The sequence below is a fragment of the Triturus cristatus genome, chromosome 4_1, assembly GCF_964204655.1.
Source record: "Triturus cristatus chromosome 4_1, aTriCri1.1, whole genome shotgun sequence".
NCBI classification, from domain to species: domain Eukaryota; kingdom Metazoa; phylum Chordata; class Amphibia; order Caudata; family Salamandridae; genus Triturus; species Triturus cristatus.
The window spans coordinates 1238519409-1238540527 of record NC_140585.1 but is presented as its reverse complement, the minus strand read 5'-3'; the positions used below and the strand labels follow the sequence as shown (position 1 = coordinate 1238540527).

General features: G+C 48.6%; 1 protein-coding gene across 3 annotated transcripts in view; it reads left to right on the top strand.

Moving 5' to 3' along the window:
* The window catches only part of ITGB7 (integrin subunit beta 7), a 1338809-nt gene that overhangs the window by 387847 nt on the left and 929843 nt on the right, over nucleotides 1–21119 (top strand). For all 3 annotated transcript variants that reach the window (XM_085654657.1, XM_085654656.1, XM_085654658.1), the window contains one exon: nucleotides 3460–3554. In XM_085654657.1, coding sequence (XP_085510783.1) covers nucleotides 3460–3554 — 95 coding nt within the window. The remainder of the gene's footprint in view (nucleotides 1–3459; nucleotides 3555–21119) is intronic.

Sequence of the window (21119 nt, the reverse complement as noted above, 5' to 3'; positions counted from 1 at the left end):
TAGGGAATCAAAATCTTGACACTGGTTGAGACGTTGTCAATATCATCAATAACAACTTGAATACAACCGTTTCTACTTAGCCCTGGATTTCTAGTGGGCATTCCTCTGCAGTCCCCTTACCAGGAATAGTTTTTACTTGACTATTCCCTGTTAATCCATGCGATTCAGTATTTAGTGACTCTTCCTTTTCCCCATTTCAGCATCCCAACTGCATACAACCTCCCACTGGTAACTTGCTTAGTAACCCCAACAGTCAGTATCCACTAGATATTGTTAGGAGTAAAAACATTAAGTTCAAATAATATCCCAAATAGCACCTCCAATCGCGCGCGAAACCCGTGCTGTGGGAGTGTTGCGGCCGGTTTGTAGGCGCCGGGAGGGTAACGTCACCTCCCGCGCCGTGCAGAGTCTGGTGGTTGCTGGGGGACCGAGTTCCACTCCAGCGCTGTGTGCTGCTCCTCTGGTTGGGCTCCCTGGGCAGGGTGATGATTATTAGGGCTGAGATGCCCTGGTGCACGAAACCCTCATAGTCATGCAGATAACGTCCATGAAGCCAGCTTTCCAGAACCTTAATAGCACTATCTAGAAAGTCAACGAAGTCTTGGGTGTGTGCCTTCTGTGTGTCCCTGAATTTAACCCTGTATTGCTCAGCGGTTAAACTAAACCCATCTATGAGGGCACTCTTCAAGACTGTATAGTTGTCAGCATCTTCCTCTTTGACAGTGAGAAGATTGCCTCTGCCTTTGCAAGCAAAGGAGAGCCACAGGATAGCTGTCCACTGCTCTTTAGGGAATTTCTGTACTTTACAGGCCCTCTCTAAGGCAGTGATTCATTTATGGAGATCATCCCCTTCCTGGTAGGGAGGGTCTAGCCTTCTCAGGTTCCTAGCGGTGCCTCCTGGTCACCTCCGAGTGCCACAGACTCTGTCCCCTCAGCTTGCAGGTTCTTCTCTTCAAGAATCGATCCTTGAATTCTACCGGACTGCTTTGTATCATTGTACTGTATCATTTAAGTGTTGTTGATTTACTCGCTGCTGTAACATCTCCCATGAAAAGATCTCAATGTGTGATATTGTTGTATTTTATCACTATTTCTGATTTAAATTCAATAAAATAAAATAAAAGTGACAGCATTGTGTGGGCCACCAAGGTATGTGTGTACTCTGCTTTCTGTGGATGCCAAATGAACCTAGTGTCACAAAGCCCCGGGCTCGATCCCCATATTGCCAGACAAGTCTCCCTCCCTGGGTTAGTCTGTGGCACCTTTGAGCGGTCAATGTGTGGGGACATCACCATATTAAAGTACCCCACCATGACCGTACTTCCCTGTGGAAGTAGTTGAAGATGGCTACAAGTGTATCCAGTGTTTCTCCTGGAAGTTTCATGGGAGCATATACACTAATGAGATTGAGGACCTGCCCAGCTAATATCCCCTCCACCATGACATACCTTCTCCCAGGATCAGTCGCTGTCCGGTGAAGCATTAGCAATAATCTCTTGTGGAGTAGAACAGCCACCCCCGAGAACCCTGCACATACCCAGCATGGAACACTCTGTCATAACCGTATCTCACTAGAAAGGAGCATTGAGTACCTAGTAGATAGGTCTCCTGTACCAGAAGGACTTTCAGGTCCTGCCTCCTTACGAACCCAAGATCTGCACTCCCTTTGATGGGGGTGAGAAGCCCAGTCACATTCACATCATGATGTTGAGACCCTTTAGAGGATGGGCATTATCGTGGCTCGAGCTGGCCATGGCGGTCTTTCCTTCCACAATATTAGCAGCTGAGGTTTACACGGTGGGTGGGTACTGTGTGTATAGTACTCTTCAAACTGCACCCTGTGGCCAACGGGGCTGAACTCTCCCCGTTAACTTCCCCAACTCCTCCCACCCCATACTTCCATCCGCCAGAAGCATCTGTCACCCCCAAACTTTAACATCATCCCAAACAAGTGGTACAACTAAGGCGACGAGTGCCCAGACACTTCCCAGCTCAGGCATGTTGTCTCCAGGATCAGGTGTTGCAGGCAAGATTGGTAGAAAGGGAGTAGTCTGTCACTTGGGTTGCCCTCAGAGATTTCCAGAGCCACGTCTGGGATCGTTCACTCTGCCTCAGGATCACATTAACCATGTACTTTTAATTATATACAGGATTTTAGTTTTAGTAAGCTTTTCCAAATCCAAGATTCTTAGCAGAGCCCTAGATCAAGCCAACCAGAAGCAGTTACAAAGTTGGACCGATGCAAAACTGGTCAAAATAAGTGAATAAAGACCTAAGCATAAACAAAACTATTTCATACAAAACTGTTTTTATACATGTTTTAATGGGCCTTACAAGCTGGAAAAACTGGGCGGCACCATGGCTAGGGTGAGACGCCTCCATAAATGTGGGTATCATTTTGTTTCAGGCAGCATGACACACTACTGATATTTTTTTAGCAGTGACCAAACCTGCAGCTGTTGGAACCTGCAATGCCACAGGAGGGATGCTAAAGGATATAACAGAATCAAGGTTGGATTCTTCTGGGACAGTGAGAATTAACAATGCACCTCTGTCACAGTTCATGTGGGAATGTAGAAAATGGTTTTGGTAGAGGAATGGATCCCTGGGGAAAACTAAATCAAAAGCAATTTCAATTCATGCACAACTAAATACTGAACATAATATTACAAATATACAGAATGAAAAGCTGCTCTTACAGGTTCACAATGTAACCTCTCTACCTATTGCACTTGTCAAAGATTTCCCAAAGTAAAACAACTTCCTATTGTATTTATCAGAGTGTTTGCGATGTAAAACTCCTTCCCAAACACATGCAGGGACCACCAGCAGAATTACGAGTTGTAAAAGTACAACTCGTAATATGGTCAGTGGTCCTTTGGCCTTTCAAATGTCGGTGCCTATGGAGCGGCCAAAAATTTCCAGCACGGCATTGACGGTGACTTCCACATCATGCTGCAAGTGGGGGGAATACAGACAGGGGACACATGTTTTGCCCCCCTGAATGTATCCCCATGGTCGGGGGGACAGGGGGCCGCGTAGAACCCATTGTTTCTGCACCGCAAGCCTTTTCATGGCGGGCTCTGCCATGAAAATGCTGGCGGTCCATGAACTCAAAATAAGCTGAGACGGACTGCGCCAGTCCCATCTCAGCATAATGCGCTGTGGCGCTCTGGCAATATGATTTACACAGTCGTAATTGGCAAAACGGTGGACCACCACTGCTGCATCACCGCAAGTCTGGCGGTCGCAAGACCACCAGACTCGTAATCAGGCCCTTAGTGTTAAAAAGATCTCTTATCAGATATGAGCATTAGAATTACTTCTTAGGCCCTTTGTCTTTAGAAAAATGATTCTTCTTAGTCCACTGTAAAGAGATGTAACTAAAGCTTTTGCTGTCATTGCTTCTAACTTTAAAAAACCAATTGTCACACGTCTCTATTAATAACTCTCTTTCAGAATCTACATAATGAACTACAGTGTGAACAGCATGTCTCTTGCTACCATCTTCATGCTAATCATTGCAGGAAATGGAAAAACGGTCTTCAAAGAAGGTAAGAGTTACTAAGGAGACATTGGTCACTGGCACAGGTACCAACATTCAAAAATCATACTAATACTTTCTTTGAAAAGGATTTTAAGATCAAGATATCTGATGATAAGCAGCAGAACAATAACAACTTCTAACTGATCTCCTATTAGAGCATTTCTGTTAATGCCAAGTCCTCGTTCTCAACAGGAATAGCTACCAGGACATTCTCTAATAATAATCAAGGACCAAGCACTTCCCCTATCACACTGGAGCCCCAATCGATACAACACAAAGAACCAGCCAATACTAGGACCTCTTTCACCGCAGACCCTATCAGGAGACTGAAGCCCCCTGTCAGGATATTACAGATAGGCAGCCAACAGCAAGCAGTTCTTTCACAGCTGCTCCTATGAGACCATTATATACGAGTCACAACCAAGCCCCCATCTACAGGGGCCCCTATAATGTGCCAACAATGAACATCAATTAGCCTCTAAAAATTCACTTGCCTGCTTGCAAAGTCGAGCTGTGTTTTTTCCAGGGACGAGTGATTTCTAGGTCTCGCCTAGGCAGCGCATGCGCTGTCTCTTCAAGACATGCTGTATCTAAAATATGGGCTTTAAGCACGGGCCCATCTTTCTAATTGGCTCCTTTTACTGCCCTTCGTAAATGGCTGCTTTTCTTTGGGTAATATGCTCCGTAGTCCCTTTTTCTCTACTTTTGTAACCTCCTATGAGGACTGCCCCAGTTACATGTGCTCTTACTCTTCATGTAATTCATTACTTTACAAGCACGCTATTTTTATTGTTACTAGTTTAGGCTCAGGAACTTGCTCATGCCCACACTTGCACCCTCTCTTGCTTTCCTCTCCCTACTCTCTCATGCTGCCCTGATACTCCCTCTCGCTCCGTCTCCTCGGCTGTCGCTGCCACCTCCTCCCCCGTGCTTGTTATTTGAAGGCTGCGTGCCTTTTAATGACACGCACTCTCACGGCAGATCAAAATGTAATAAAAAAACAGGGAGTGCCGTATCTCCACGTGGGGTGCCCTCTCTTCTCCCACCACCAGCACCCACCTGTTGGCTGCCTCTGTTTCCTTCGGGCGACTGCATGTGAGGGTTTGTTAACCCCTTTCTCCTCTGCCGATACTTTCAACAATGTGCACAGTTATACGCAGGGTGCTGCCACTTTAAATTACCCCTGCACCAAGCTTGCTGTGCTTTTGAGACCCCGGATATTCAATGGACTCTGCGGTTATCATGCGGTAAGATTTCTGCAATTAGTTTCAATTTCAGAGCGGAGGTTGATGTATGCTTTCGGAGTCAGCGCAAATATTCTTATTTGAAGTCCACATACCTTTTAACAACATGCACTCACACAGCAGACCAAAAAAAAAATATTTGAAAACGTAAGGGAGTGCTGTATCAGCTTTTCCCCGAGCCCCTGGTCTCTCTCAGCGTCTTTAGTATTCTTTTTGTGCCACTACAGCTGAGACTTCCGCTGAGTTGATAGAGAGCAACAGGAAAGCAGCATCTTTGGTGCTTCAGACCGCCGAAAGCCATGCGTCGTGTACACAATTGGAAGGATTGCCACTGCAGCCTCCAAATCACCCTGACAGCACTGTTGCCAGATTGGGCTATTTCCTACATAAATGGGCGACATTTTTCCTCTTTTTGCAGGAAAAAACTCACCTGGCGATTGACAGAATGGACTGGGTTGTGCCCTGTGTGCATCTTTTTACCATATGAAGCAGCGCCTCGTCGATGTCTCTGGTTGCACAGCAGTGGCATGCAAGCCCAGGGCACACCTGATCCGTGGTGGGACAGCTCTTGTGTTTTTGTGCCCTACGCTTTCCTGTCCTTGTTGTCCATCTTCCAGCATGCACCAACCGCTGAGGCAGCAGCAGCAGTAGCTGCATGTCACTGGGGTCACCACCATGCCTCCCTCGACAGGTGAGTGCAGCCTCTGCAGGACGTGGCTGAGAGCTGGGCTATCAGTGCACATACTACAGCCCTGTGGGATCTCATGCACTGTCATTCACATGCTCATTATCCCCATTATTTGTTTGCTTACACTCAGTGTGTCCTCTCTGCCCCGGGAAGTCTCTGCCTCCCCCTGTGCTCCATGAAGCAGTGCTACTGACCCTCCTGCACAAGACCCGGTGCACAGAGAGGCATCCTCTTCTACATGTACGCACAGCTTTGACCCCTGTCTGCCCCCCAACTCTTCACACCCTCTAACACCGACGTCCTATGGAAGGGTGTAACTGACAACCAGCATACCAGTTGCACTTAAAGGGATCTCGTGCAGATGCAAGGGCCCTGTGCCATACATATGCAGATGCCCAGAGTGCTGGCACCTTTTGACCTCCAGTGCAAGCACTGCCAGTTGGTGCAGCATTAGCGATGCGCCAGTCTGTGTAATTTTGCACCTCTGCACAGTCACATGTTGCCTGTGAGCACAATTTAGCCAACCACTGACCCCTCTCTGTTTATACTGTGTGTTCCCTAGTGCCTTTTAGCCACACCTACTGCAATATTCGATGTATACTAGATGGTACCTCTACCATGACAGAAATTATATAGTGGCATGCACCCTATGCCATATATACGTACATCACTCTCCAGTGGTCCTCCCATTCTCTTTGAAGCTTCTTTCTCCAAAGGAAATAGCAGGCAGGGGTGTCTTACAACTTAGTCACTAGCATTATTCCACACACTAAATGATACCCTTGGTTTGAGAGGTCTTATTTAGAACATACACCTTAAATAGTATACGTACGCAGACATAATGTTCAACAGACCAAGAGCTAAACTGCTTCACCTGCCACCACACAATACGGTTAATCAATCTTAAAACTCAAACTAAGTTCACCAATTCCAAAGTCAGCTGCTTTACCTGCTACGTTACTCAACTGCAAACAAAAAAACATAAGTAAAAAACATTATCATTTACAATGCCAATAGCTCTAACTTTGACAAACGTGAGACCGATTGCATTGCAAATGCTTGTTATTGTTTGCTAATCTTGTTTGGTGAGTTTGCTCTTAGTAGTTTGAGTCAGTGTTCCTAATGTGTATATGCCAACCGGCAGTACGATATATGACAGTGAGGACCATATTTTCTGTGCAAGCTGTAACATGGTAGAAAGAGAAAGGAAATAGCATAAGCCCACCAATTTTGCAGGTGGCATGGATTGTGGACTTTCAACTGCAGGCAACAGTGACCTTCTAGGGCTTGGTCGTTGTCTCTTTTCACTTCCCCTTACACTGCCAAACGTGACAGAGGCACTGCGAGTCAGTGAGGGGACAGCGTTCCCCGTCCTAAACCCTGCTACTATTCTTCAAATAGCATCTATAAGCAGCGCGTAGCTGTAAATCGACTGTCGGATAAGCTTACATTTCAGCAGGATCTGGCAGAGATAAAAATTTAATTTTCAAGAGAGGGGACTTGCCTGGCCCGGCACAAAGTAAAACCAAAATTGACAGTCCAAATAAGGGAGAGGGAGTTTTTCCTACTTCCAGCTACTTGAAGTTCTAAATGAATAGCATGCTGTAATCCTCAAAGAGTACCTGTGTTCATACCATTGACAGTGTACAGTTTTTGCAAAGCACAGTAGGTGGGTGCCTCCTTGTTATGTTTGTGCCAACATTTACCTTTTGTTAACAGTTATTCAAGAGATGCAGATACTTCTAATTAGTGCTTTGACGCTAGCAAAATGTATAACAATCAGGAAACAAAGTAATCAGTATTTAATTTCATTTCAAATTTTTATTAGGTTTTTAGATTATTTAATGCTCTGAACTACAGTAATGCAATTTAACAAGCGCTTTTGCACTATATACATTAGGGGAGAATAATTCATTAGAGTGATATTACACAGAGAGATTCATTCATTTAGAGTTGTAATACAAAGCATATATAGTACACAACATGCATTTATTTCAATGCCTCTATTATCTTAGAGCTTTTAGTCTTAAATAGTTGGCTACGTCAGTTATGACACTGTATCAGTAAATATTTGGGTTCTCCATCCTGGAACAAGAGGAGGCTTATAAAGTTAGGAAAATCTAAAGGAAGGAAAGTCCAACTTGGAGGGGGGAAACAGAGAGTAATATACGAGCGGAAAGCATGGCTAGGCAGATGAAGGACGGGAAGGATGCACTGGTCTGGGCACACCTCTAGGTGCCATGACAGGTTCCGAGTCTTGAGGCCGAGGAGAAGTACAGCAATGAAAGGGGGAACAGGGATACCAGGCCATGTGCTCTTTAAATTGTGTTAGCACGGTGTCCCAGGCTGCTGCTAAGGGGCATCTCCGGATCTTCGGGCTTCTTCCCAGTACAACGCAGAAATCTCTGCATCACCCCAAAGAAGCAAAGGTCAACACCACTGGAGGAAGGACGAAGGCTTTGGTGCACACCAACACATGGTCAGTAAGCGCTTGGCTAAAAGAAGGGCAAAATTAGCAAAGCGCACCTGCACCTTATGGCTTTTTCTCCTTAGAAAAATGTCCGATGCTGTAGCTTCCCATTAGTGGAGTGTTGTTAGCTCTGTAACAGTGGCTAATAGAGTGTGTATAGAATGCCCAAAGCCAGTAATATCTGGTAATGACCAAAGCATGTGTTGAAAGTCGGCTGACTGTGCTTGAGAATTGGGGCAAATCCAACAAGATGATGGGTGGAGTGCTGAAACATTTCAACCACTCCCCCCCCCAATCACAGATCTAGGTTTAATCCATCGTTTGTTTGGTCACTATGCCACCCCAGTGTCGACCCAGCCATATACAAATCAGTCTTGACCCTGCTCCCTATGGGAACAGTCCAGCCCAAACTGCCAGGCCAGGTCCTCCCTGGACTAGAAACAATCATCCTGGGACTGGTTTCGGGGTTTCACCCCTCATCAGCCAGGCTAGCTTGGCTCCAGTGACATGGAGAGCATGGGATCCACATCTGCGCATACCCCTCTCACTCGGGGTGGCAAATGCAAAAAGAACAATTTGATGAACATAATGTTTAACAATGTCAAACATTCACCCTAGTACAGAGATCTGGGCCTAAATACATTGTTTTTTTGCTCTCCATGCCATTCCAGTTGAAACCCAGCTATATGCAAATCAGTATTGACCCTGCTCCCTATGGGAACTGTCCAGCCCAACCTGTCAGACCAGGTCCTCCCTGGACCTGAAAAGTTTCCGCACTCCGTCCACCATCTTGTTGTGTTTGCTATGTTCGTGTTAAGTGGCCAAGGGTTTGCCCAGACTTGGGTCCCTTGCTCACTGTGCCACTGGATTCAAGCTACAGACAAACAATGATACGATCGGAAAAAGCAAAAAGAGGCATTGGAGAACTGAATATATCAAAAGATCTTCTCCCACTATATGGAAAAGAAGAAAAACTGTCTCGTAGATTCAATCCACAGTTATGAGGTTAGGGCAGCAGACAAGATTTAAAAAACAGAAGATTAAGACACATACACATAATTGCATTTCTTAATGTTTAGTTACATATAAGTCAGTCCTAGAGAAGGTGCTTGTTAGAAATGGGAGCTCTGGTTGGCTAAGGCTTACGCCAAAGCCAGGCAGTGACCACCACTATAGTCAGGGCAAGGGAGTTACACGCCAAAGATAACCCCTGCTCACCCCCTTGGTAGCTTGGCACTAGCAGTCAGGCTTATCCCGGTGCAATGTGTAAAGTGTTTGCGCAACACACACACGGCAACAACATACTAGGCACACCACAAAAAGGAACTCCACACAAGGTCATATATAAAAATTGCCTTCGTATTATCATAAAATACATTAGGATAGTAAACACACAATATACACTGTGCCAACTGGCACTGGGCAATATTTACAGGGGGTTATATACACATGACAGGGCCACATGGACCACTGTCAGATTCATCACTTAGTAAAAATAGTAAAAGTAAGACTTATCATAAACGTAGAACACAATCAGTAATTACTGGCAAACACTATACTCAGCATCATCCTGTAACATAAATCATATCATGCACAGTATCCAATCAGGCGAGAAATATATTCTGCGCCAACCTCATAAGCCTAAACATAGTAGACCATAACCTCCTAAGCATAACTCACATTAGGGGCATAACTCACAGCATAAACCACTGTAGAGAATAACTAAAACATAAACACAGTATGTAAAACCTCATAATCATCAAACCACTTCTAGAGGCATAAAGCAGGGTGCGTAAATCATACTATATAAATTACATTTCCTAGCACCACATAAAGCACATTAGGTGATCAGACACACCACAGGGGGCGGAGCCAGCCTTATGGAGGGAAGGCACAGCCCTATTCAGGTCCCAGGTGCAACTACTCCCTCCCATCTGCATTCAGATCTCTCTGTTCATCACTGGGCTGACTCACCCTGTCTCCTGGAGCCACCCACACCTCTCAGCTCCTGTCACTCACAAGCCAGACATGCAATTCACATCAGGCAGGCAGACACATAGCACACAGAAATGCCAACTTCTAAAAGTGGCATTTCTAAAATAACCACAATAAATCTGCATACACCATTGCGCAGCATTTATTCACACAATTTCATACATAACAGACTTGACCACATTGCTCCTCTCATAACAGGAATTACCACTGACACACACTGATCAGGGAATCCCCAATGCATTCCTATGGGAGGGCAGGCCAACCTTACAAATGTAACACAGAGAGCGCACGCACTTTACTCTGGACAACAGTGCTAAAGTGCCCAGAGGCCTAAAACCACCAATATCATGTCAGAGAGCAGGCAAAAGGTTTAGGGGTGAACCTGCCAAAAAGAGCCAAGTCCAACAGTGCTCATGTGGAAAAGGAGTAGAAAAAGGAAAAGAAAAAAGGGGGGTCCATTAGACCTTTTCACAAATCATAGTATTGAACATGGAAGCCTGTCCGGTATACAATTTCTAATAACATATATCGCATCTAGAGCTAGTCCAGTTGTTAAGTTACTATTGCCACTCTGCACAGATATCCAAACAATCCACGCTTAATGAAAGAGTGTCGACGTTTCACCCTGACACCTGGGGAGGAAAATGGGCCACTGAATGCCTTAAACGCAGTTCTTGATCAGGACTAGGATGGTGGAGGAGCGACTGGATTCAAGGTAACCTGGCTGACGAGGGGTGAAACCCCAAAACTGGTTCCAGGATGCTTGTTTCCAGCCCAGGGACAACCTAGCCTGGTAGCTCGGGCTGGACTGTTCCTATGAGGAACAGGGTCAGGACTGATTTGCATATGGCTCGGTCCAAACTGGGGTGGCATAGTGAGTAAAAGAATGATGAGTAAACCCAGATTTGTGGCTGGGGTGAGTGGTTGAAATGTTTCAGCACTCCTTCATCATCTTGTTGTGTTTGCTATGTTCGCCCTAAGTGGCCAACATGGGTCCCTTGCTCACTGTGCCACTGGGTTCAAGCACTCCTGCCTGATGAAGGGTGAAACCCTGAAACCGGTCCCAGGATGCTTATTTCTTGTTCACGGAGGACCTGGCCTCGCAGTTCGGGCTGTACTGTTCCCATAGGGAGCAGGGTCAAGACTGATTTGTATATGGCTGGGCATGGCATGAGGAGCACGAAAATTATGTATTTAAGCCCAGATCTCTGTTCTGGGGTGAATGTTTGACATTGTTTAATATTGTGTCCAACAATTGTTCTTTATGTATTTGACAACTGGGGCAGGCGTGATTGGCCGATGAAAACATACGGTTTATTCAGGAAGGTGTGAGGTAAGCCCTATGAAGTATCATATGTTGAATGTTTTTTAATGGCGCGTTTCTGGAGATGAGGCGATTCAAGTGCCAGCGTCCATTCAGCATCATGTAGGGGCACCACAGATCATCCTCCCATTCCTGCCGGAGCTGGTTCAGTGGGACCCCAGTATGCACCCTAATGGCTTTATAAAACCAACTGATTAGGTGCTGACCTGCTCCCATGGTATGCAGCGCGTGCATCAGTATCACTGCATAAGTTAGTTGCTCTGCGTCATTTACACCCCTCAGTAACCTGAGGGCTACTAATAACTGCTTGTGCAAAATAAAGTGAGTCAGAGGAAAGTTGTTGTGACGGGGCGCGTGGCATTCCAGAGTCACAAGAGTCTTCATCGAACTGGTGGTCAACAGACACTTCTTTGCCCCCTTGTATCCCCTTAAAGCAGCCGGATGTTCCCTTCCTAAAGGACGAGTGGTACTCCTATGCCCCGCAAGACTGGGCTCCAGAAGGAGGACGCGGTTCCTTTAACGCAGCTTTCCAGCAGGACGAAACACCTCCCCTGCGCGACGTCACATTCGTGGGCATTTCAAAAATCGGAGAAACCCGGAAGGGGACGGACGGCGTTTCCCTGGAGGAGAGAGGAGAACCGGAGTGGAGAAGAAAGGCGAAACCTGAGACCCGGACGGAAGAAGAGAACGAAGCGCATGAAGGGAGAACTCCCGGAGAAACACCCGAAGAGCCAGGAGGCCACCGATTCCTCGAGCCGCCCTGCCACGTTCCCAGGGGAGGAGCGTGGCTTGAACAGGTACGGGGCAGAGTAGCGGGCTGGGTGGGAAGAAGGACCCCCCGTCTGTGTGAGAGCACGCAGCCGCATCAACGTAATACTCACTTGTAAATATCGTATAATCTTCTACCCCCCCCTCTTCACCGAGCACTGGAGCACATTCTTTGACGGAATTAGTAGAAACACCAGAGCACTCGGTTTCCCTCACTCCCGGCCCCTTCAAATACAGCATAGGACGACCGTCCTAACCCTTGGTTTTCTTTCTTTTTTTTGTTGTTTCTCTCGCATGGTTACTTGGTTTTTGGATCCTGGACATCGTCGAGATCCTGAGGACCCGACGAACTTAAACCCAGCCGATTGAGCACGAACTGTTTAACTCTGGAGCCCCCAAGACGGAGCAAGCCAGACTCTTCCTCCTTTGCTAGCTTCCGACTGACAGCTCGCCAAAAGAAAGTGTTCTCAAAAATAAAACCCTCGTTACACCACTCTAGTCTGGTTTCCAACTCTGTCACTGCTACCCGCCACAGCTGGTGTCAGAAGTGGGATTGTCATCTCAGTCCGTCTGTACAAGAGAGATGGACGCCATTATCCAACATCTAATAAAGGGGCAAGAGAAGCTGGAATGGGCAGTGCAGAGACAAATGACGTCGGCCCAAGCAGACCGGGATCTATTCCAGAACACCATCACTGCCCACATGGAAAGTTTACAGAAGACCGTCCCGGTCCCGACCATCTCTGTACCCCTGGAGAATCGACCCCCCCCGTTCCAAACCCTTCGGGGATAGCCTTGCAGAAGTACGTCCAAGGGGTAGACCCCGATGTGTTTCTAATGAACTTTGAGAGAGCCGCAAGAGCATTGGGTTGGCCGAAAGATAAATGGCCCTTTTTCTTGGCTCCCCTGTTGACGGGTGAGGCACAGTTTGCTTACCAGGTGGCCAACCCATCGGGAAATGCTCCCTATCAGACCATCAAAGAGGTCATCCTAGATCACCTAGGTCTCGACGGAGACGCCTACCGTCTCCGGTTCCGGAGGGAACGAGGTACACCAGGGGAGAACCCCAAAACCTTGTTCTTCCGACTTAAGATGGCCGCAGACAAATGGCTAAGACCGGCCACAAGCACCAAAGAGGAGGTGATGACGAAGATTTACTTGGAACAGTTCATGGAGGCCTTACCATATGCCTCCCAGAGATGGTTGAAACAACACCCTAGACTGTCCCTTGAACAAGCCATCGAAATGGCCGCAAATTACGCTAGGGCGCAGCCCAAGACCTCTGGTGGGAAATTGATAAGGCACCAAAAGGACTGAACCCCCTCAAAGTGGAAAGAAAACAGAAGCCAATGCCTGAACCCCCCCGACCCAGACCCGTGAGGATAGATGGGCCTCCTGCCCGGGGGCCCCAGTGCTTTGAATGTGGAGAGTGGGGCCATATTGCCCGCCTATGCCCTAGGAAACGATCGACCGAAGAGCCGATAGAGGTTGGCTATCTGCCCAAGACAGTCCTGTATTCAGCCGAAATGGGGGCCTCATTTTATGTGAGTGTAAGGATGAACGGTATAACAGTAAATGCCCTGTTAGACTCGGGGTGCGGGCAGTCGGTAGTACAGAAACGGCTGGTCCTCCCTAACCAATATGTTCAGGGCGCGGTTGTTCACATTCGCTACGTACACGGGGACGTTAGGCCCTATCCCCTTGCGCAGGTTACCATGAGACCCGTTGACAAACAGACCTGTACGGTAAAAGTGGGGGTGGTAGATTCCCTGCCCGAGGATGTTATACTGGGGGTAGACAATCCAGGGTTTATGTCCTTGTTCAAACGATCTATATCCACTCCCTTATTCGACAGGCACTGAGACAGTAGCTGCTCTCCTTTCTCCTGAACCTTGGGTCCTGGACCGCAGTTTTCGCTTTGCACAGGCCAATGACACCACCCTGTTTAACCCCTTCGATGCTGCGCAGATTCCGCCGCTGTGCTGACGGAATCTTGCGCGGGTGTGGTCATGACGGAATGGTTCCGTCATGAGCACAGCTCAACCGTGGGTCATGACGGAACCATTCCGTCATGAGCACCGAAGGGGTTAACGCCTGGGAGAGCGCCCACATGTCCCAAAGTCATGAGATCAAAAAGTACCCAAGGTTTCTCATAAAAAAAGACCTGCTGTATCGGGAGGGGGAAGAGGGAGGGAACCCCCAGTTGTTGGTCCCGATGTCCTTCCGAGAACAGGTGCTCTTCTTTGCACATACCCACCTCACAGCCGGACACAGCGGAAAAGAGAAAACCACCGACAGTATCTTACGATATTTCTATTGGCCGGGGATTTACAAAGACGTCCACAATTATTGCCTAAAGTGTGAGGTATGTCAAAGAAAAAACGTACACCGACCCCCTGCAGCTCCACTACAGCCCCTACCCACCGTCGGACCTCTGTTTGAGAGAGTGGGTATGGACTTGATAGGACCACTACCGAAATCCTCGAGGGGCCACTTATACACCTTGGTGATAGTGGATTATGCGACAAGGTTCATTGAAGCATTCCCTTTGAGGACACCGACGACTGCTCACATCGCTGAAAATTTCGTCGAGTTATTCTCCAGGGTCGGTTTTCCAAAAGAGGTCCTAACCGACCAGGGCACCCCGTTTACATCCAAGCTGATGAAAGAAGTGTGTAAAACACTGGACATACGACACCTGCGGACCTCAGTCTATCATCCGCAAACGGACGGTCTCGTAGAGAGGTACAACCAGACCTTAAAAACCACCTTGAAGAAGATGCTCACCGCAGAGGGTCCCGAATGGGATCATCTTCTGCCTTTGGCCTTGTATGTCCTGAGGGCCCAGAAACAAAGCAGCTTGGGCTGTTCGGCCTTCGAACTGCTGTACGGACGACACCCAAGGTCCTTACTGGAGATGACAAAAGACGCCTGGGAAACGGAAGGAGAACAAGAGCAGAAGTCACTGCTCGAGTATAGCCATCAACTCCGGTCCAAACTGGGGAAATTACGGAATCTAGCGTATTCCAATCTCGAATAACAAAGGGCGAAACAGAAGAGGTATTACGACAAGGGGACAAAGCTCCGAAGATTGAAAGTCGGGGATTGGGCATTGCTGCTCCTACCCACCAGCGCCAGCAAAATCAAGAACGAATGGATGGGTCCCTACAAAGTCGTAGATACGGTTGGAGACACCACATACCGACTACAGCTGTCTGCAACGAAGATCCAAACGTATCACATAAACCTGCTGAAGAAGTGGATAGGACCTCCTCCAAAAGGCACGAACTTCCTTATACCCACCATTCCCAAAGAACGCTCTATGATAAACGACTTGGTTGTGAATGACGAGCTCTCTGGCCAGATAAAAAGGGACCTGAGGGAGACATTACTCCCGTTTGTGGATATCTTCTCTGACCTGCCCGGGAAAACGACGCTGGTCGAGCACAATATCGAGACCCATCCCGGAAAAAGGGTAAAGCAAAAACCATACAGAGTTCCGGCGGCTCGACGAGAGGCCATAAAAAAGGAAGTACGAGACATGCTGGAGCTCGGGGTCATTCGACCCTCAAAAAGTGATTGGGCATCGCCTATAGTAATGGTCCCTAAACTGGATGGATCAAGGCGATTTTGTATGGACTTCCGGGCCCTAAATGCCATCTCCACGTTCGACGCCTACCCTATACCTCGGGTAGACGAGTTGATAGAAAAACTCGGAGATGCCGTTTATATCACCACACTGGATCTCACAAAGGGGTATTGGCAGGTGCCCCTCAGAGAAGAAGACAGAAAAAAAACGGCGCTTATAACAGACAAAGGGTTATTCGAATTTACTGTTCTTCCCTTCGGTCTCCACGGGGCACCTGCTACATTCCAGCGCCTCATGAACACCGTTCTACAACCGTTTCCGTCATTCAGTTCGGCGTATCTGGATGACATAGTCGTATACAGCAATACCTGGGAGGAGCACCTGAAGCACCTGAAGACAATCCTCACCGCCTTACAGCAGGCAGGGTTGCACATAAATGCCAAGAAGTCCCGAGCGGCGTTCCACAGGGTGAAATACCTGGGTTTTGTGTTTGGGGACGGTACCATAACCCGCCAAGCAGAGAAAATAAGGGTCATTGAGGGAACTCCTTTTCCACAGTCCAAAAGAGACCTGCGAGCATTCCTAGGACTCATAGGTTACTATCGAAGGTGTAATCCCAGATTTTCCAAACTGGCCGCCCCCCTTATTGATCTCATCCGAAAAGATGTGAGACCCCGTGCCTTGCCACACCCTGCCCCTGAAGCGTTGAGGGCATTCTCAGAACTGAAACACACAATCACCACTCAGCCTGTCCTGTTATCCCCAATTTGTCCAAGAGCTTTATCCTCGCCACTGACGCCTCCGATGTGGGTATAGGACCAGTCTTATCCCGGGAAGGGGAGGACGGTTTAGAACACCCAGTGCTCTTTGTTAGTCGAAAACTCTTCCCAAGGGAGTGTAAGTACCCTACAGTAGAGCAAGAATGCCTAGCCATAAAATGGGCCGTTGATAAACTGCAATATTATTTGGAAGGAAAACCGTTCGTCCTGTACACGGACCATGCCCCTTTGAAATGGATGTATCAAAACAGGAGCCAGAATCCCCGAATTCTACGCTGGTTCTTGTCCTTGCAACCATATGCCTTTTCTGTTCGCCATAGGAAGGGAAAAGACAATGGGAATGCGGACTATGGGGCCGATTCCGATCCTGGAAAAACCGGGTACGAACCGTCGGTCGGAGCGTTTTGTCCGTCCGACTCGTACCCGGTAAAAACACCATACAAACTTGCAAGTACGATTCGTACGGAAACACCATTTCCGTACGAGTGGTAAAAAACACCGACCGACAGTAAAATACATACGAATGTGATCCGGGACACCGCGGACGTGACGTCCGGACTGAGTTAAGCATGTTTTTACGTCCCAGCAAGTACGATTCGTACCAACAGCAGTCCGGATGGCAATATTTTTACGGCACCCAAAAAGTGCCGGAAAAGCGAAGTACGCCGCGATGCGAGCGGAATAGGGGGCCCGGTACGCGCCGTCCCAACCCCCAGCCCCGCGGTTGGATGCGCCGTCCCCCCCCCAGCCCCCCGTGTGTACGGTGCGGACCCCCACCCGCACCGTAAATACACGGGTGGGGGTCCGCGCCGTACATACACGGGTGGGGGTACGTGCCGTACATACACGGGTGGGGGTCCGCACTGTACATACACGGGTGGGGGTACACGCCGTACATACACGGGTGGGGGTTCGCGCCGTACATACACGGGTGGGGGTCCGCACCGTCCATCCACAGGGCTGGGGGGGACGGCGCGTACATACGGGGGGCTGGGGGGGCGGTGCGTACATACAGGGGGCTGGGGGATGTGTTCGGCGCGTACCGGGCACCTGTTTGGACGTCTCCATGGTTGCGATAGGAGTTCGCTCCAGACGGTCTTTTTACCATACGGTTGTACAATCGGACGGACGGTACGAATCGTACTTGCGCGCTCGGACTTCAGTTTTCAGATTCGTACGTAAAAATGTCCGGGGACGTGTCGGACACCTTTTCCGACCCGAGGACGTGTCGGGGAATTTACCCAATGCGATTCGTATGGACTTTTTCACATACGATTCGTACGTGCCAGTTTGTACGGGACTTGTACGATTCGTACGGTAAAAAATACAGATACGATAAGTACGGGGAATATTTTTCCAGGATCGGAATCGGCCCCTATGTGTCCAGAGTCTTCCCTCTCCCGAGCGGGAGAAGCCAGGGGGGGAGGAGTGTGACGGGGCGGGTGACATTCCCGAGTCACAAGAGTCTTCATCGAACTGGTGGTCAACCGACGCTTCTTTGCCCCCTTGTATCCCCTTACAGCAGCCGGATGTTCCCTTCCTAAAGGACGAGTGGTACTCCTATGCCCCGCAAGACTGGGCTCCAGAAGGAGGACGCGGTTCCTTTAACGCAGCTTTCCAGCAGGACGAAACCCCTCCCCTGCGCGACGTCACATTCGTGGGGATTTCAAAAATCAGAGAAACCCGGAAGGGGACGGACGGCGTTTCCCTGGAGGAGAGAGGAGAACCGGAGAGGAGAAGAAAGGCGAAACCTGAGACCCGGACGGAAGAAGAGAACGATGGCAACAAAGGGAGAACTCCCGGAGAAACACCCGACGAGCCAGGAGGCCACCGATTCCTCGAGCCGCCCTGCCACGTTCCCAGGGGAGGAGAGTGGCTTGAACAGGTACGGGGCAGAGTAGCGGGCTGGGTGGGAAGAAGGACCCCCCGTCTGTGTGAGAGCACGCAGCCGCATCAACGTAATACTCGCTTGTAAATATCGTATAATCTTCTACCCCCCCCCCTCTTCACCGAGCACTGGAGCACATTCTTTGATGGAATTAGTAGAAACAGCAGAGCACTCGGTTTCCCTCACTCCCGGCCCCTTCAAATACAGCATAGGACGACCGTCCTAACCCTTAGTTTTCTTTCTTTTTTTTTGTTGTTTCTCTCGCATGGTTCCTTGGTTTTTGGATCCTGGACATCGTCGAGATCCTGAGGACCGGACGAACTTAAACCCAGCTGATTGAGCACAAACTGTTTAACTCTGGAGCCCCCAAGACGGAGCAAGCCGGACTCTTCCTCCTTTGCTAGCTTCCGACTGACAGCTCGTCAAAAGAAAGTGGTCTCAAAAATAAAACCCTCGTTACACCACTCTAGTCTGGTTTCCGACTCTGTCACTGCTACCCCGCCACAGTTGTATTCCTGGCAAAACAGGTCAAATGTGAGCAAATAGATGTCCTGAAACAAACACCTCCACCGCACCAATGGAATGTTCATGCCAGGTTACTAACTGGTCACAGTAATATGCCCCAAGGGTCCAGGTAAACCCTGTAGCAGTGTGGCCAGGGAATAGGGGATTACGCACTTTCTGATCTGGAAAACTCGCGCCTAGCTATTCCGCGCTATCTACACATGGAGGGTCCACAAACGGTGCAGCTTAACGGTGGGTTGAAGAAGTTGTTGTATTACATGCAAAGGGAGGGAACCATCCCCAGCACTGGTTTCACAAAGATTGTTTCCAGATAGCCATCTAGACACCCACTGTAGCTCTGCTGTGAGGTAATAGGCCTCCAAAGATGGTGCTCCCAAACCTCCACCACCCCCACTGGTAATTGAAGAGTATTTAGGGCCACCCTACGTCTCCTGTTAACCCTGAGTAAATCTCCCAGTGCCCGGTCCATGTCAAGAAAAAATAGCTGCTTAGGAAATACCGGGACATTGAAAAAGTAATATAATAGTCAGGGAAAGTCAATCATCTTTAAGAGAGCGATTCTACCTGTGATGTCAATGGCTCTCCACCCAGCTGGATTATCTGTGACTGGGCATCGTGGTTAAACGGGAAAACGCACGATTTCCCCGACTTCACTGATAGCCCTGCTACCTACTTAAATTCATGAAAATCCGCCAAAATGCATCCTGAAGGTATAGTAGCACATCGTCAGTATACAGGGACTTCACATGCTCCACGCCGTGCAGTAGGATGCCCCACTGTCGTCCCCCCTCCCCCCAAAACGGAGTCACTGTGCAGGGGCTCCATGGCAAGGCTAAATAGGATAGGTGAGAGAGGACACCCTTGCCGTGTTCGGTGTCCTACTTAAAAGGATTTCGAAAATCAGCCCGCCTCCTAGGGATCGTGTAAAGTAGCTTTGTATAAACTAAAAGACGCCATTCTAGTCTCGTGGCCCTCAGTAAACTGAACAGGAAGTCCCAGAATAAGTAATCAAATACCTTGTCTATGTCTAGTATGAGGCATGCCACTAGGGGGTAGCGCAGTGAGGACTGATTCATAACATCAAAACAAATTGCCTGCCATTATGAGATGTGCTAGGACCTGGTGCAAATCCATTCTGATATGGATGGATCAGCTTGGGTAGCAACTGCACATACCGTTCCGCTAGCACCTTTTCAAGGATTTTATAGTCTGCCCCTAATACCACTGTAGCCCTGTTTGAGGAGAACTGGGTGGGGTCCCTGTCACATTTGAGCAAGCGAACTAGAAGATACTCTTGAAGAGAAGCTGAAAGCGAACCCATGGTCAGGGCCTCATTATAAATTCCAATCAATTTGGGGGCGAGGCAGGCTGAGAAACAGTCATGATATTTTAACGGTAAGCCAGCTAAACTAGGGGTGTTATTATAGGCCAAACTATGTATTGCACTCTTCACTTTGTCCACAGTGATCAAGCCATCAAGCTCCTCACATACGTTGGCGGTGATGGTTGGTAAGGAAAGGGATCTACGAATTGCTGAATGGCCTCCGGGGGAGGAGCAGGTAATGCCCGATACAACACAGTGTAATAGGATCTGAACGCTCGCAATATGTCTACTTGGGTTCATAGTGCTGGCCCCCCATCCTGCGCAATCTCCGTGATTGGTGGAGAATGCACCTCTTGACTAACAAGCCATGCTTGCAGGCATACAGGTTTGTCAAACATCCCATGAATTTGAGCTGTGTATTCTGCATAATGATAACAGCAGAGATGCTCTATCAGTGTAGCATGACGCTTTTCGTGGCACTCGGGCACACCGGTTTGTTTGATCTAGGGGTGATGATTGTCTCTGGTTTTTAAGTCCTCCTCAGTGGCCTGTAAGTCCCAAGCCAACTCTAGAGGTTCACTGACAAAATATTGATGTTAAAAATAGAGAAGTAGAGGAGCCAAGATGGCGATCGGGACGGCAGCGTAGGCTCCCGGCTCCGTGAACCTCCGCATCCCGCACAGATATCCTGCATGAGATCCTTAGCCTGCACTACATGCCCGTGTTGGTGATTGAGAGCGGCAACCGATCGCGTGATTCTGAAGTTTCTGGCGGCGGTACCGCCGGAGAAATGTTCACCTGAAGTTTGCGGCCTGTGCAACCCTGAAACCGGGACCTCGAGTGGACAACATGGCCGGGCGGCAGTTCAACAACAGCGGCCATTGGTGACTGGGTGGAGTCGGAATACCGGAGTGGTGCGGATATTGGCCTGAATCCCGCCGAGGACACTCCTACCACTGGACGTAGCGGAACGAGTGC